The 15,313-nt window shown below is 34.5% G+C and overlaps 2 protein-coding genes across 2 annotated transcripts; one reads left to right on the top strand and one right to left on the bottom strand.

Annotated features, from left to right (window-relative positions):
• The first annotated feature begins 6,306 nt into the window (after nucleotides 1-6,306).
• LOC141685639 (uncharacterized) lies at nucleotides 6,307-7,508 on the top strand. The gene is made up of 3 exons (XM_074490735.1): nucleotides 6,307-6,732; nucleotides 6,846-6,930; nucleotides 7,159-7,508. The coding sequence occupies exons 1-3, from the start codon at nucleotides 6,307-6,309 to the stop codon at nucleotides 7,506-7,508; spliced, it is 861 nt and encodes a 286-aa protein (XP_074346836.1).
• Nucleotides 7,509-13,321: 5,813 nt separating this feature from the next.
• Nucleotides 13,322-15,296, bottom strand: LOC141685633 (uncharacterized). The gene is made up of 6 exons (XM_074490728.1): nucleotides 15,069-15,296; nucleotides 14,841-14,939; nucleotides 14,708-14,749; nucleotides 14,477-14,606; nucleotides 13,738-13,839; nucleotides 13,322-13,626 (listed from the first exon to the last, which is right to left on the bottom strand). The coding sequence occupies exons 1-6, from the start codon at nucleotides 15,294-15,296 to the stop codon at nucleotides 13,529-13,531; spliced, it is 699 nt and encodes a 232-aa protein (XP_074346829.1). The 3' UTR covers nucleotides 13,322-13,528.
• Between the last annotated feature and the right edge of the window lie 17 nt (nucleotides 15,297-15,313).

The following is a 15,313-nucleotide window of genomic DNA, read 5'->3' as shown; positions in this document are numbered from 1 at the left end:
CTTGAAAATTCTTTTCACAGCTGTTAAGTGAGGTTCTCTTGAATCTGCTTGAAATCTTGCACAAAGACAGGTAGCATACATGATATCAGGTCTACTAGCAGTTAGATAGATTAGAGAGCCAATCATACCTCTGTAATCAGTAATATCTACTGATTTACCAGTATCCTTATCCAGTTTTATTGCAGTGGTCATGGGAGTGGATGCATTTGAACAATCTTGCATTCCAAATTTCTTCAGCAAGTTTCTGGTGTACTTAGTTTGACAAATAAAAGTGCCTTCTTCATTTTGCTTGACTTGAAGGCCCAGAAAATAGCTAAGTTCCCCCATCATACTCATCTGATACCTTGACTGCATCAGTTTGGCAAACTTCTTGCAAAGTCTGTCATTTGTAGATTCAAAAATGATATCATCAACATAAATCTGGACCAGAAGTAAGTCATTTCCATGGTTGAGGTAGAACAGTGTTTTTTCTATTGTTCCTCTGTTGAATCCACTTTCCAGAAGAAACTGAGCTAAAGTCTCATACCATGCTCTAGGAGCTTGCTTAAGTCCATAAAGTGCTTTATCAAGCCTGTAGACATAATCTGGATGTTTGGAATCTACAAAGCCTAGAGGTTGTTCAACATATACTTCCTCCTCCAATTCTTCATTGAGAAAAGCACTTTTCACATCCATTTGAAAGACAGTAAACTTTTTGTGAGCAGCATAAGCCAAAAATATCCTTATGGCTTCTAACCTAGCAACTGATGCAAATGTTTCATCATAATCAATTCCCTCCTGTTGAGAATATCCTTTTGCAACCAGCCTTGCCTTATTCCTTGTAATTATGCCATCACTGTCAGTTTTGTTTCTGAATACACACTTTGTACCAACAACAGATCTATTCTTTGGTCTTGGCACTAGGGTCCAGACTTTGTTTCTTTCAAATTCATTTAACTCTTCCTGCATTGCTTGCACTCAATCTGCATCTTGAAGAGCTTCTTCCACTTTCTTTGGCTCAGTCTGAGAGAGAAAAGAATTGTAAAGACATTCGTTTGAAGTACCTGTTCTAGTTCTGACACCTGCATCAGGATTTCCAATTATCAAATCAGGTGTATGTGATTTAGTCCACTTCCTTGCAGATGGAAGGTTTTCTCTAGAACTGGATGCTCCCCCATGATCCATGATGTGTTCAATTTCATTTTCTGATGCTCACCCTGAAACTATGCTCTCTGAGTTGGATTCTTCAGAATTTAGATTTTCAGCACTATCAGAACTTGGCTTATCAGAACTTGACGAATCAGAACTTGAAGAGCCAGATGTATGTTCTGATGCTTCTTGAGATGTGGTAAGATCTTGAGTATGCTTCCCCTGCATAGGTGCATCTTCCTTTGGCATAGTTACCACAGTTTCAATAACATCAGAGTTTAATCCATCAGAGTTTACAGTATCAGGACTTAGACTGTCAGGATTTTCAGTATCAGAATTTGAGTCTTCGTTTTCAAATCTCAGCTGATCATGATCAATAAAATCTTCAAGACCAGTAATCTTCTTGTCATCAAAAGAGACATTGATAGATTCCATGACCACTCTTGTTCTCAAATTATAGACTCTGAAGGCTTTTGTGGAAAGTGGATATCCAACAAAGATTCCTTCATCAGCTTTTAGATCAAATTTGGATAGCTGTTCAGGATGAGTCTTGAGAACAAAACATTTGCATCCAAATACATGAAAGTACTTCAGATTTGGTTTCTTTTTCTTCACCATCTCATATGGTGTTATTCCTTGCTTGTTAATGAGTGTTGCATTTTGTAGTAAAACAAGCAGTCTGCACAGCTTCGGCCCAGAAGTAGGTTGGAAGCTTTGCTTCTTCAAGCATTGTACGTGCAGCTTCAATGAGAGTTCTGTTCTTCCTTTCAATAACTCCATTTTGTTGTGGAGTTCCAGGAGCAGAAAATTCCTGCTTAATTCCATGGTTTTTGCATAACTCTTCCATTATCAAATTCTTTAACTCAGTGCCATTATCACTCCTTATGGTTTTCACAGAATCTTTGACCAATTTATCCAGATGTTTGACATGATCAATCAAGATAGATGCAGTTTCACTTTTTGTGTGCAAGAAATACACCCATGTGTATCTGGTGAACTCATCCACTATGACCAACGCATATTTCTTCTTTGCAATAGACATGACATTCACTGGACCAAATAGATCAACATGTAATAGATGATAAGGCTCAAGAATTGATGATTCAGTCTTGCTCTTAAATGAAGATTTTCTTTGTTTGGCCTTCTGACAAGAATCACAAAGGCCATCAGGAGCAAATACTGGCTTTGGCAGTCCTCTCACAAGATCTTTCTTGACTAGTTCATTTATATTGTTGAAATTTAAATGAGAGAGTTTCTTGTGCCAATTCCAGCTTTCTTCAATTGATGCTCTACTCATCAGACAGATTGCAGAACCATCAGTACTTGTTGAAAGCTTAGCTTCATAAATGTTACCATGCCTGTATCCTTTCAAAACAACTATGCCTTTGGATTTACTCACAACTTCACAGTGTTCTTCAAAGAAATCAACATGATAACCTCTGTCACGGATTTGACTTATACTCAGCAAATTGTGTTTAAGTCCTGAGACCAGAGCTACTTCTTTAATGATGACATTCCCAAGATTGATATTGCCATATCCCAATATTTTTCCAATGTTGCCATCTCCATAAGAAACACTTGGGCCAGCTTTCTCCACAAAGTCTGATAGCAGGGCTTTATTTCCAGTCATATGTCCTGGACATCCACTGTCCAGAACTAGAATATTTTTCCTGTTGCCCTGCATTCACAAAGACCACTAATGATTAGTTTTAAGGACCCAGACTTGCTTGGATCCTTTGGCCTTATCAAGTTTGTTAACATTTGCAGCGGATTTAGCATCAGAATTTACACTATTAGACTTTGTATCAGAATTTACACTAGAAGGAACAATGGAAACTTTCTTCAAAGAAGGTTTTATTTGATAATAATCATAGTACAAACTATGATATTCCTTACAAGTATAAATGGAATGCCATAAACTACCACAATGAAAACAAGGATTTTGTGGTTTATATCTAACAGACTGACTCTTAACTCCTGATTTTGAAGGTAAGGAGTTAATGTTCTTATTCTTCCTGCAAAAAGAAGCCAGATGGTTAGAATTTCCTCAGTTATGACATGTTTTCCTAGGAGCATCAGGAAGAGGTTTATAATCATTGCTTTTATTCACACCTTCCTTTCCATTCCTATTTTTCGTAGATGATTTTACCTTGTTTGCATTCTTAACATCTTTCAGCTTATGCTTAAGCGGCTTCTTAGTCATTAAGCCTATGTTTACTTCAGCTATCTTTTCCTGTTTTAGTTTGTCAAAAGTTAATTCCTCTTTAACTTCTGATTTCTCATTATCAGACTTACAGTTACAAACTTAACAGGTTTTAACTTTGGCTTTTGCTTAACAACAGGCTTAATTTCTACAGTTCTTTTATCATTATTATCCTCTCCATAACCTAAGCCCTCTTTCCAATTTTCACTACTTAGCAAATTTTGAGTTGTTCTGCCAGAGTTAGTCCAAGTCCTGATAATCTCTCTTTCCTTTTCTAACTCAGTTTTTAGAGATTCATTCATTTTTAGCACTTCATCCCTAACATAAAAAGCATCATCTCTATCCTTCTGAGTTTGATGGAACATAACTAACTCTTTTTCTAAGAAATCATCTTTTCTTAAAAGCAAGATTTTCAGAAGTTAATCTTTCACATGTTAGAGTTTGATCTCTATAACTAACAAACATGGTTTTAAGATATCTTCTCAACTCATTAATATCATCAGTATGAAAAGCATAAGTAGTCAGAGGTACCTTTGTTTCAGCAGCTTCAGAACTGCTCTCAGCACTTTCTTTATCAGCATTTGCCATCAAAACATAGTTCTCCTCACTTTCAGAGTCTGAGGTGTCTGTCCAGCTTTTCTTCTTTGTGACAAGAGCCTTGCCTTTGTCACCCTTCACTTTCTTGCAATCAGGAGATATGTGGTCTTTCTCACCACAGTTATAGCATTTGACATTGTTATAATCTCCTCTATCAGACTTTCCTCCTCTGCCCTCAGATCTTCTGAAATTCTTTTTATCAGAACTTGTGACTTTCCTGGAAAATTTCTTTCCCTTCCTGAACTTCCTGTATACAATCTTTGTGATCCCTTTCACCATAAGAGCACACAGTTTCATCATCTCCTCATCAGCATCAGTCTCAGGCAAGCTTTCAGAATCTGAGTCATTATCACTTTCAGAACTTGATGACTCGGTATCAGACTTTGTAAAAAGAGCTTTACCCTTGTCTTTCCTTGAGGTAGCTGCTTTGGGGGATTCTTCTTCAGCCTTAAGAGCAATTGTCCTTGACTTTCCTCCTTTCCTCTTGCTTCTTTGTTCCATCTCAAGTTCATGAGTCTTGAGCATTCCATAAATTTCATCAAGAGTTGTTTCATCAAGATTGTAGTTGTCTCTTATTGTTGTTACCTTCAAATCCCAGCATTCAAGAAGAGCTAACAGGAATTTAAGGTTTGAATCTTCAAGATCATACTCCTTATCAACCAATGATAAATCATTCAAGAGTTTGACAAATCTATCATATAAATCAGTCAATGACTCATTAGACTTTGAGTCAAAGTGTTCATACTCTTGCGTGAGTATTGTCTTCCTGTTCTTCTTAATTGTATCAGTTCCTTGACACCTTGTTTCCAGAGTATCCCATATCTCCTTAGCAGTCTTGCAGTTAATTACCCTGTTTGACATTACATTATCAATGGCACTATGCAGTAAGTGTCGTACCTTAGCATCCTTAGCAATTGATGCTATATCTTCAGCAGTATAATCACTCTTCTCCTTTGGTACAGTCTTTGCTGCTTCACCTGCAACTGCAACAGCGAGCTTGGTTGGTTTGTGAGGCCCTTCCTTGATTCTATCAAGATATTCTGGATCTGTTGCTTCAGGAACATGGTCATCCTCACCTTCCATATGGGATATTCAGATGGTCTCAGTATGGGAACTCTGATGGTCTCATACCGACTCTGAATTTGTGTCTTTGGTGGTTCTTCAGTTTTGGTAGGCTTAGTTGGAGTTTCTGTGTCAGACATGATTGTGTTTGGATCTTTAACTGTATGTGCGTTAACAGATAAGCTCTGATACCACTTGTTAGGTCACACACACTGTAGAGGGGGTGAATACAGTGTAAAATACAATCAAATCGAACTTTTAATATTTCAAGTAACAAAAAACAAACTTTATTGAAACAATAAACTCTGTTACAGTATGGAACTGTTACCTCTCAGTGATGAACAAATATCACGAGAGCTGCTAGGGTTACAATAAATAATCTTCTCGAATATGATAATACTTTTTGGTGTAAACCCTATGTCTGTGTTTATATACTACACAGTTACAAGATAATCGCTAATTGATATGGAATATAATTCTGCTTCCTAAAATATATCAATCAGATATCTTTTTTCCAAGTATTCTATTCTTCATAGAATTCCTTCTTCATGCATATCTCTTCTTATGTTTATCTCGATTTTCTTTCCTTTAATCAGCTACTGTCCTTATCTGAACGTCCTTCAGCACTTAAGTTCTGATATCCATCTTCTGATGATTATCTCCTGATAATATAAGTACTGATATCCTTAAGTCCTGACTTCCAGTAAGTACTGATTTATCCTGTTAAAGTAAGATCTGAAAACTAAACATAAATCATATTAGCCATGACATTATCAAATATATCTAACATAAAGCATCACCAAAACTTGCTAAAACCACAGAATTTGAAAAAGAGATGACTAGCGCACTAAAACTTATGGTTCAAACTAATAGTGGACCATCACTTAAAGAGTGCAAAGAGAAGCTGAATAGCCTAGGATAGGGAGCTACAAATCCTCTCCACCAAATGGCTCTTGGGATATTTTGTGAGAGTGCGAAGTACAGGGAACAATGGATGCTTCTTGAAGAAAATGAAAACGAATATTGGGTTAGAATGGTGGCGGGTAAATTAGGATTTAATGCGTAGTTTATCTCTTTGAAGTCATTGTTTTATTTGCATCTTGAAACTTGATATTTTTTAGCGGTAGTGGATGTAGTTTTTTTTGTATCTTGAAACTTTTTCTTAGTTGTAATGCATGTAGTTTCTTGAAACTTGGATTTAATGTGTTTTTAGTTATATTTTTTGTTAATTTGATATGTAGTCTTTACTTATAGTGTCATTTTCATTATTTAGGCTAGCAATGGAAATCTAAGATTAGCTTTTGTGTTTGATGATTATGTATTGTTATCTGAGAAATTTGCGCTCGAGAAGTGTGCCAAGAATAAAAGATAATAATTCAATTTTGCCTGGATATGCTTATACATCGGAGTTGTTAAATGGTTCTAATACCCAGTGTCAAGATATGATGCGCCTTTCTCGTGTTGCCTACATTGAACTTTGCAACCTTTTTAAAGAACGTGGTTGGGTTCAAGGTAGTCGATATTCAACAGTAGAGGAAAAAATAGCTATGTTCTTGCATGTTATAAGCCACAATGATCGCTTTATAAAGATTAAAAATAGATTTCAACACTCCACACAAGCAGCACATAAATATTTTCATGAGGTTTTGAATGGAATGATGGAGTTTGCCAAGGAAATTATAGTGCCTACATCAAACTCAAATATTTCAAGGAGACAAAGAGAGCTGCTAAAAAAATTTCCAGTAAGCATTGATTCATTTTTCAAGTTTCTCGAGTTATTTTTTAATAATTAAATATTTAATTCTTTATTAATTTTTAGTGACACGTTTAACATGTATATTTTCTTTGTTATAAGGGGGCAATTGGAGCACTTGATGGTACACTTGTTCATGCAATCATTCCAGCCGACCAGCAAGCTCGATATAGAGGCCGAGGAAGAGGTGATTGTTATCAAAATGTTTTAGCTGTATGTGATTTTAATATGATATTTACATTTGTTTGGGCTGGATGGGTCCAGAATATTAACAGAAGTTGCACTTGATCCGTATTCCGGGTTTCCGGTTCCCCCACCAAGTATGTAATTCCTTATCTTCTTACTAAAGTCAAAATTGAAATATTTTAAGTACATTGTACATTATATAACTATCATATTATACTTTATATGACAGATAAATATTATCTTTGTGATGCGGCATATACAAATACTCGTGGATATTTAACCCCATATCGTAATACAAGATATTGGTTAACAGATTTTCGTCGTCAGCGTGCTTTAAGTAAAGAAGAAAAATTTAACCATGCACATGCAAAATTAAGAAATGTTATCGAGCGTGCTTATGGTGTGTTAAAGGCAAGATTTTCGATCCTCAAACAGATGGCTCCATATTCATTCTCTACGCAGCGAGATATTGTGATAGCTTGTATTGCAGTTCACAATTTCATAAGAAAGAAAAAACTAGAAGATGAATTATTTGATCGATGTGATCAAGCTTCCTTGTCGGTTAGTGATGGAGAATGAGATGAAGAAGATTTAGAAGGACCAATGAATGACACACAGTGGGGATCTCAAGTCACACAATATATGAATGATCTTCGTGATCAAATTGCTCAGAAACTTTAAGGAAAGTTCTTGAAAATTTTATAGTTATGTTTTTTCATTGAATAATTTTTAAATTGTATTAGCATCGTTAAGTTGATTTGTCATTTTTCAAAACTATTAAAAAAATACTATTTTGGTATCATTCAGTGATAAATAGATACTGTTTGTCAAACGATATTAATCATTCAGTAATAGCAGGGTGCAATAATAAATTACTACTATCCAGATAAATTTTAAAAAGAAATTAACAAACAGCATGAATCATTTGGGTGTTCAGAATAACCATTCGTTCAGATTGTCCAAAAAATTTACTGGTTCAGCAAATGTGATTCAGATTTAACAAATGGGCCCTTAATCTACTGAAACCAGAATTAAGACTTGGAAATATGTATGCGATTATTTGCATCATTTAGCAGCTAGCATGAAAAATAAAACAACCATAAAATTCTTAGAGAATGCTAGTTCATTTTGATTATAATTCTTGAACATTGTTCTATGTTGACAGCGCAACTCTGAGAGGTTTAAAGTTCGATTAAAAAAAATAAATAAAAGTGTGTGTAATATCAGGTGACAAAGTGGAGGTCCAAGTAGAGCTCTAGAGTAAATTTCTCTGTCTAAATGTTTACCAAACTGTGAACTTCTAGTTAAATTAGAGAGAGTCTCAGAGTTTTAATATGAACTTGTTAACAGTGGTGATTAAGGCTAAGTAGAAGACTGATATACCACTTGTGCATGATAAGTAGCCGTTTCAGACACCGGAATTTGCATCTTAAGTCTTAAATTTCGGAAAAGAAGCTAGACTATGATGTAAAGCACATCTTGGAAAGAAAAAGTAGAGTGCTAAACTGATATGGATATTCTTGTTTCTCTATATTAATCATTAGACAGAGCGCTGTACAAAAATTCTAGGGCCAGATTAATCAATCATCCGTATGTGTTAGGGGACTAAGATTCGGTTCCATACCACCCCAGATATTTTCATAATAATACGAAATGCAAATTTATGCCTCAAATAATATGGGGCTCTCGAGTGAGAGGGAGTATTAATTATATGATCATATTGGATCCTTTAACCTTAACCGGTTACTCTACAAGCACAACAAGATTTTTTATTTATTTAAACTTTTTCGGTTTTGCCTAGGGTGCATGTCACAGCGGCACGGGCATGCCAAGATGAGCATGTCATGACGTCAATTAGCGCGGCATGCCTTTTCATGATTCGGCATGCCTTTTTACTATTTTTTTTTAATAATTATTTTAATATTAGAAATATCAAGAAATAACAAATATAATTTTAAAATATTTACATATATTTTAATTATATCCTTATTATATCCTTAAGACGAATCTTATCAAAATATTTGGTAGTTATGGTCCTGTACCGCCAAAATAATATCAATCGTTGAATCATAAAGATAACATCCTAGCCGAATAGAAAATAATCACACTGTTCTAATACTATTCAAACACGAGAATACGATATAATTTCCGAATACGATTCTAAATAGAATATGATTAGAGGTTCAATCAATCATAAATAAAAAGGATTGTTCTACTAATCCCCGAATACTAAAATATGATGTAATGATATAACTGTAATATGATGCAATGATATAATTGTAATAGCTATATAATATACATGACAAAAAAGTAATTAAATTCAAAATTCGTATACTTTTCAATATCTGCATATTTGTTGAAATAATATTTCAACAAACTGTAAAAAAATAATAACAATATAAATACAAACATCAAGAGTAATAATATCCTATATTAAAAAATTCTAAAATAAATTTAAAAAATTTAAAAAAAACAAATAAATTTTAAAAAACCGTGCATCGCACGGGTTATAAGCTAGTATCTAAAAAGTTATTAATTTAAATGAGTATTATGATGGTATTTGATTGTTACTGTCAACTAACTTTAATTTTATATTCAAATTCACTATATATTAGTATAATAATTATTTATTAAATTTTATTATATTTAATTGATAAATGGCAAAAAGCATGCCTATAGGCATGCCTTCGGGGAGTCCCCTAGTTTTGCCACTTTAAAGTTACGGTAAGTGTCCAATTAGAAGGATTAAGCTCTAGAAGGTCTGTCGACAACCTAGCTTTGCTTATAAAAGCAATTAAACAGCCATTTAGGCCCTTGTTGTGACCCTAATTTGTTATTTAGAGACGTATTAGTGGAGTATTCTATCTTAAATCTTCCGTTCTCTGAGTCTCCAGGATATTCTATACTGTCATACTCTCATCTCATTGTTTCACAAGTTCTAAAACAGGAGGTATTCGATTCTTGCCTTTCCTTTTCACCCTTAAATATGTTGACTCTAATTTAGTAAATAAAAGTGTTGGAAATAATAATTCAAAATTATTTGAATTGTTTTTTTGATTAATTTTAATTAGGTTGTTAAAAATAGAGTTTAAATATTTATTAGATAAAGTAGTTTTTGAATTTTAGATAAGGTTAGGGTTACCTATTTATTAGGTGTATTGGTTGAATGTATACTTATATAAAGAGGAGTATTACAGTATATTCTAATATAACTCATGGCATGGCATCTGATAATAAAATTTAAATTCCTTCTAACAGAATTCGAATTAAGCAAAAGGTGTATGTCCCTGTTATACCACGCATGCAGCATTCATGGAGTTTCCAGGATTACAGTATGAAGAACAACTGAAAGTGATTCTTGGTGAGAACTTTATCGGTACCTCTCTTAAGCCCATGGTACATGATCTTACTCCACTTGCTTTATTGCTTTTTAAATTATTTCATACAAATCTTTTGCCTCGAAAGAGCGGTCGTGACCGTGTAACTTATCAAGATGTTGTTTTAATTTCGGTTTTCATGACTAAAACTCCTTGTGATATTGCTTCGTTGATTATCAAATACATGAGTCATTGTGCGTCTCATGAGTCTATGAACTTGTCATTTCCTGCTTTGTTGACAAAGATCTTTAGACATTTTTCTATTGTTTCTGATGATGATAACACTGAGCCAGTGTCTACTATGTTTGATATGTCTGTCCTGTCTGCTAATAATATTGAGATTATTGAGTCTGGTGTTCTTATTTTTGGTGAGGGTCATAAGTCGTTTGGTTCGTTTCCTGAGTCTCCTCACTATATGTCTGATCCTGATCAAGAGGACTCTGTTTTATTGAAATCGTTGTTGTCAAAAGTTTCTGAAAACAACCATCTCTTGGAGTCTCTTAAAACTCAGTTTGCTTCTATCGAGTCCTTGGCATCCCTGACTTCACAAGTCAGTATGATGCGTGCCTCCTATGAGATGTTTAATAAGTCTGTTATTGCTTCTCTTGAATCAATAAATGCTAAGTTGGAGATTTTACATGTCCATGATAAGAAGGTGAGTAGGGCTATAGATTTTGAGTTTGGTGTGCTTCATGAGGGGATGGTTACCACTGCCAAGGCTTGGGAGGAAGAATTTGTCAAGCTCTTCTATAAACTTGGTACAGAAACCAAGTACATATCTCAGCAGGTCTCTACTCGTAGCATGCCATGGCACCAGAAAAAGGACTGGCTTGGTGATATGACTCTGGCCGAGGTTACTTCTCTTTTGCCCCTGCCTGCAGTTCCTCCACCCGAAGCTTTTGGGATGACTCGTGCTGAATATCGTTCGTATATTTTGGAATGGCTTCGCAAGAGGGATGGGAAAGCTCCAGATGAAGGCAAGTTAGACAAGCTGTTCTCCGAGTATGGTGATCCTCCAGTTTACCACAACAAGGGAAAGAGAAAGACTCGAGATTCTGCTCCTGTCGATGTTGATGATTCTGACTAGTTTCTTTACCCGCCTTTTATGATGTTGAGGGGGAGAATTTTTTTTAATGTGTTTGTTTAAGACGATCGCTTTATCTGGTTTGTGTTGTGTGTATTGGTTAAGACTTGGTTTTTGAATATTGTTTAGGTTGGATATCACTGGTTTATGTGCTGGATTAAATATTTAAGGTTTTATAACTTTAAGTACTGTTGAGTGCTTGGTTTTTAATCTTGGTTTTTAATCTTATTTGCTGTCCCATTTGTTTACCTGTCTCATTTGATTAGTCATATGTTTCATTTGCATATTCTCATGATTATCAACTGATTGTTGCATATATACACTGTTTTCATCTAACATATTGCAACAGGAGATTAAAGTATTTTTGATAGGGGGAGCATAACACTTCTTTACCCTGGGCATCATCATAAAAGGGGGAGAATGTTAATCCGTGATTTCTGATGATGCATTGAAGAAGTCTACAGCAAATCAGATTGTTAGTTAGTTAGATAAGTATTAGAGTTTTGTTTAAATGTTAATTTAGTTAACTGGATAACCTTTGACTTATCTTTTCAAAACAAACTCTATCTTAGATAAACCTAACATATTACAAATTCCTTATCTCTCTCAGGTTTATCTCTTTCAAGAAACAAAACTAACGGATAACTTGTTTTATACATTCAAATATTTCAAACCTAATCTTATCTATTATTATCTTTAAAAGAGTTTGAAATACATTATATCCGTTACATGTTTTCTATATAAACCGATTTGATGTTTTTCAGAAACAGACAACTCTCTGCACTTTCCATCTTATATCTTTCTGAGAAAAACATCCTCTTAATTACATTCATTGATTATCCAGTTAATTAAGAGTTTATAGTTGAGTTGTAATCTTTCACGTTATTATCTTTGTATTTGAAAGAAAGGTGTATTGTATCACTTGTCCCGGGTTGTGGGAATATTGATTACAAGATCAAGGCCAAGTAGTTGTGTGCTAGGGAAAGGGTTCTTTCATTCAGGGTCAAGATTGTAATCAAGGAAAGTTTGTAAGTACTTTATTTAAGTGGATATAATACATTCTCTATGCTAGTTGGCATGGGGACTTGGATGTAGGCCATAGACTAGGTATAGGGGCTGAACCAAGTGAAAAGATTTGGTGTTCTTGCATTAACATATTTCCAGCATTGCATGTTTATATTTCTGCAATTTACATTCTGCTGAATATATGTCTCATTTAGATACAGTCTGTCTCATTTGCTAAGACAAAAGAGACTGTCTCATTCGTAAACAGTTGCACTTTAACTAATTCTGTTGAGCCTACGAATTTCAAAGACATCAATGTATAATATGCAAATCGGAGACAGTGTTGCTTCTCTATCATATGATCACTCAATGAGAATGCTAATGGTTTAGCATAACATGGAAATGTTCAAGTGTACAAGATTGCACGTATGTTTTTCTTGAATCTGAAAATTTTATACCACTTATCCTGTTGAAAATGAAACATACCAGAAAGGCAGTAACTATCATTTTTCTGTAATTATGCACAAAAACTTTGTTAATCTCAAAAAGGACTTCAATGGTTTAAGTGACTGCATTGCACCCACCATCTAGGGACTGATTAATGCTACATCTTACTTTCATCTACAGAGCAAAACAACATTGCAAGTGAAAACATATATGCGACACAGTTCACCAACTACGTGTCTAAGATAGGTAGAGTTGATGAAAGAAATTAGCGAGAAACAGGAACATTGGGTCAGAATTCAGTTCAAGGGATATGTACATTTATCTCCATTCAAATTTTAGTTTCAAGCCAAAGCAAGAGCAGAGAACATACAGATAAAAACGAAAAGACGGGATCACTAATCTTGTGTACATTAATCTTGTAGTTTTCTGGACTATGTATGCCAGAAAAAAAACAACTGAAGCAGGATTTTTCCCATTAATTAACTTGAATACAGTTAGTATGATGCAACTTTGACAAAGATTATTCACTTCCACATCATACATTGCTGCTTATTCTTAACACAGATCGATACTCTGATGAAGTTGGGAAGCATTTAATTTCAAGATCAGACTTAACTGCACAATCTTTCAAATTTAAACTTATTTGTATATATTTCTATATCTTAAGGAGCTTCCTCTAAACACTTTTATTGAACTTCCTGGTTGGTATCTCGACCTTCCTCGTTGGTAACTTCCATTTGTATCTTTTCAAGGAAACTCAGCATTGACTCTAAACCCTTCTCATCTGTAATACAATCAAAATTTTGGTTACAAATAGTATTATCTGTACTATGTAAACAAAAAAGAAATTTTAAAGACCGGAGTCTCTTAAGGACAGTAACTTTTTAAAAATTACCAAGTCTTGGCATTGTATGCCCCCTGTGATGATGAATCACTACAGGATCTACAAATGATTTTAAGAGATCAGTCCCCTGTGGTCTCAGGAAGTCCATCTCTCCTGTAATAAAAGCAAGAAAACAGAGATTTTTCATATGTTTTCTTAGAGAACTGTTGAAGCTTGGGATCTCATTTATTTTCAAGTGTCTCGTGAATTAAGTACTGTATTTTTGTGAGACCAAACCAAACTAAACATTGCTCGGTATGTCCTCCTACTCAGAAGAAAATTATGGGGAATGTAAGATGTACACGGACCTTACTACTGCTCTCTTGTCATGATTTATTGTTAAGTGATAAATAAATTTACCATGGCATAACCGACTTAATGGAGAACTAGAGGTAGGACTAAAAAAAGTTTTTTCGTTTTTTGCATCATAAGCTGTCTAGATGCATTTTGGATATCATGCTTGATCATTCTTAACAACGAATATTGTGAGAGCATCGAGCAGTTTGTTCTCTCTTTCGCCCCCTATTCCTGTTTTCGGGAGCATCGAGCAGTTTTCCTTGTGGTTATTATATCTGGCACATTCACTTTTAGTTTATCATGTTGATTGCTTACTAATAGATCAAGCTAAATTCATTCACTTTCAGTTTTTCATGTTTTTCTTATTTAGAAAAATTATGTGTCCCTGTTTGTGTTAACATCACATACATGTGATTATCTATCAAGTAAATTATAACAGAAACCAAATATTTACCTAAAAAGTGCAGAGACGGGCAACTAATTGCGTCTGAGAATGCCTTCTTAGATAAATCTTCAATCTTCAACTTTCCGCCACTGATTATAATTAGAAACTTTATTTTTGGTACTTTTGTGAGAGCCAAACCCTACACAAAATTTAAACACCACAACGTACTTCCATTATAAAATGTCTAAAAATACTGCAGATTATGAATACAAAAGTATCAACAAATAATCTATTGCATACCTTGGCTTGTAATCCAGGCAGTGCAGCTGATAAGAAGGACCCCTAAATAAATCAAGAACCAAACATATAGTTGATAATCATAAACAGAGATTAGTGAAACAAAAAAGTAATTCTGCGCTATAAAAGAGTGTACCTGTGAAAAACCAAGCAGACCATCAATAGGTCCATGCTGAATCATACATTCTTGTACATACTCAAGACACTCATCAAAGTTAGTATACTCTGTGAACTCCTGTAAATTTAAACATTTATCATAAAAAGAATTTCTATGTTTTTTCGAATAAAATGAATCCATGCTAATATAGAAAACTGAATGTCTTGTATACAATATAATACAGCAGTACTGGATGATTAGTTTGACCTTGTTAGGTTGGTACCACTCATAGTATGGAGGGTCAAAGATTCCAGCAACACCTGATATTCCAGTACAAGGAAAAGGGGCATCTGGGAATACTAAATCAAGCTTATCAAGAACATATTCAGGCCATTTTTTAAGCTGAGTTTTGAGAATATGACCACTTGTTCTGAACCCATGCAGGCACAAGAACCTTGATTTTCTTCGCTTTATAATCTCAACTTCACTGCCCATTTTACTCTTGATTCTTG

This window comes from Apium graveolens, chromosome 2 (assembly GCF_009905375.1).
Source record: "Apium graveolens cultivar Ventura chromosome 2, ASM990537v1, whole genome shotgun sequence".
In the NCBI taxonomy this organism is placed as follows: Eukaryota; Viridiplantae; Streptophyta; class Magnoliopsida; order Apiales; family Apiaceae; genus Apium; species Apium graveolens.
Note: the sequence above shows the minus strand (reverse complement) of the source record. Positions and strands in the feature narration are given on the sequence as shown.

What these genes read in the sequence shown, in the direction of transcription:
- LOC141685639 (XM_074490735.1), top strand. Translation starts at nt 6,307, where the DNA reads ATGTATTGTTATCTGAGAAATTTGCGCTCGAGAAGTGTGCCAAGAATA. An exon ending in AGCTGCTAAAAAAATTTCCA is followed by an intron (nt 6,733 to 6,845) that starts GTAAGCATTGAT and finishes CTTTGTTATAAG; the next exon opens with GGGGCAATTGGAGCACTTGA. An exon ending in ATATAGAGGCCGAGGAAGAG is followed by an intron (nt 6,931 to 7,158) that starts GTGATTGTTATC and finishes TTTATATGACAG; the next exon opens with ATAAATATTATCTTTGTGAT.
- LOC141685633 (XM_074490728.1), bottom strand. Translation starts at nt 15,296, where the DNA reads ATGGGCAGTGAAGTTGAGATTATAAAGCGAAGAAAATCAAGGTTCTTG. An exon ending in GTCTGCTTGGTTTTTCACAG is followed by an intron (nt 14,750 to 14,840) that starts GTACACTCTTTT and finishes TGATTTATTTAG; the next exon opens with GGGTCCTTCTTATCAGCTGC. An exon ending in GCATACAATGCCAAGACTTG is followed by an intron (nt 13,627 to 13,737) that starts GTAATTTTTAAA and finishes ATTGTATTACAG; the next exon opens with ATGAGAAGGGTTTAGAGTCA.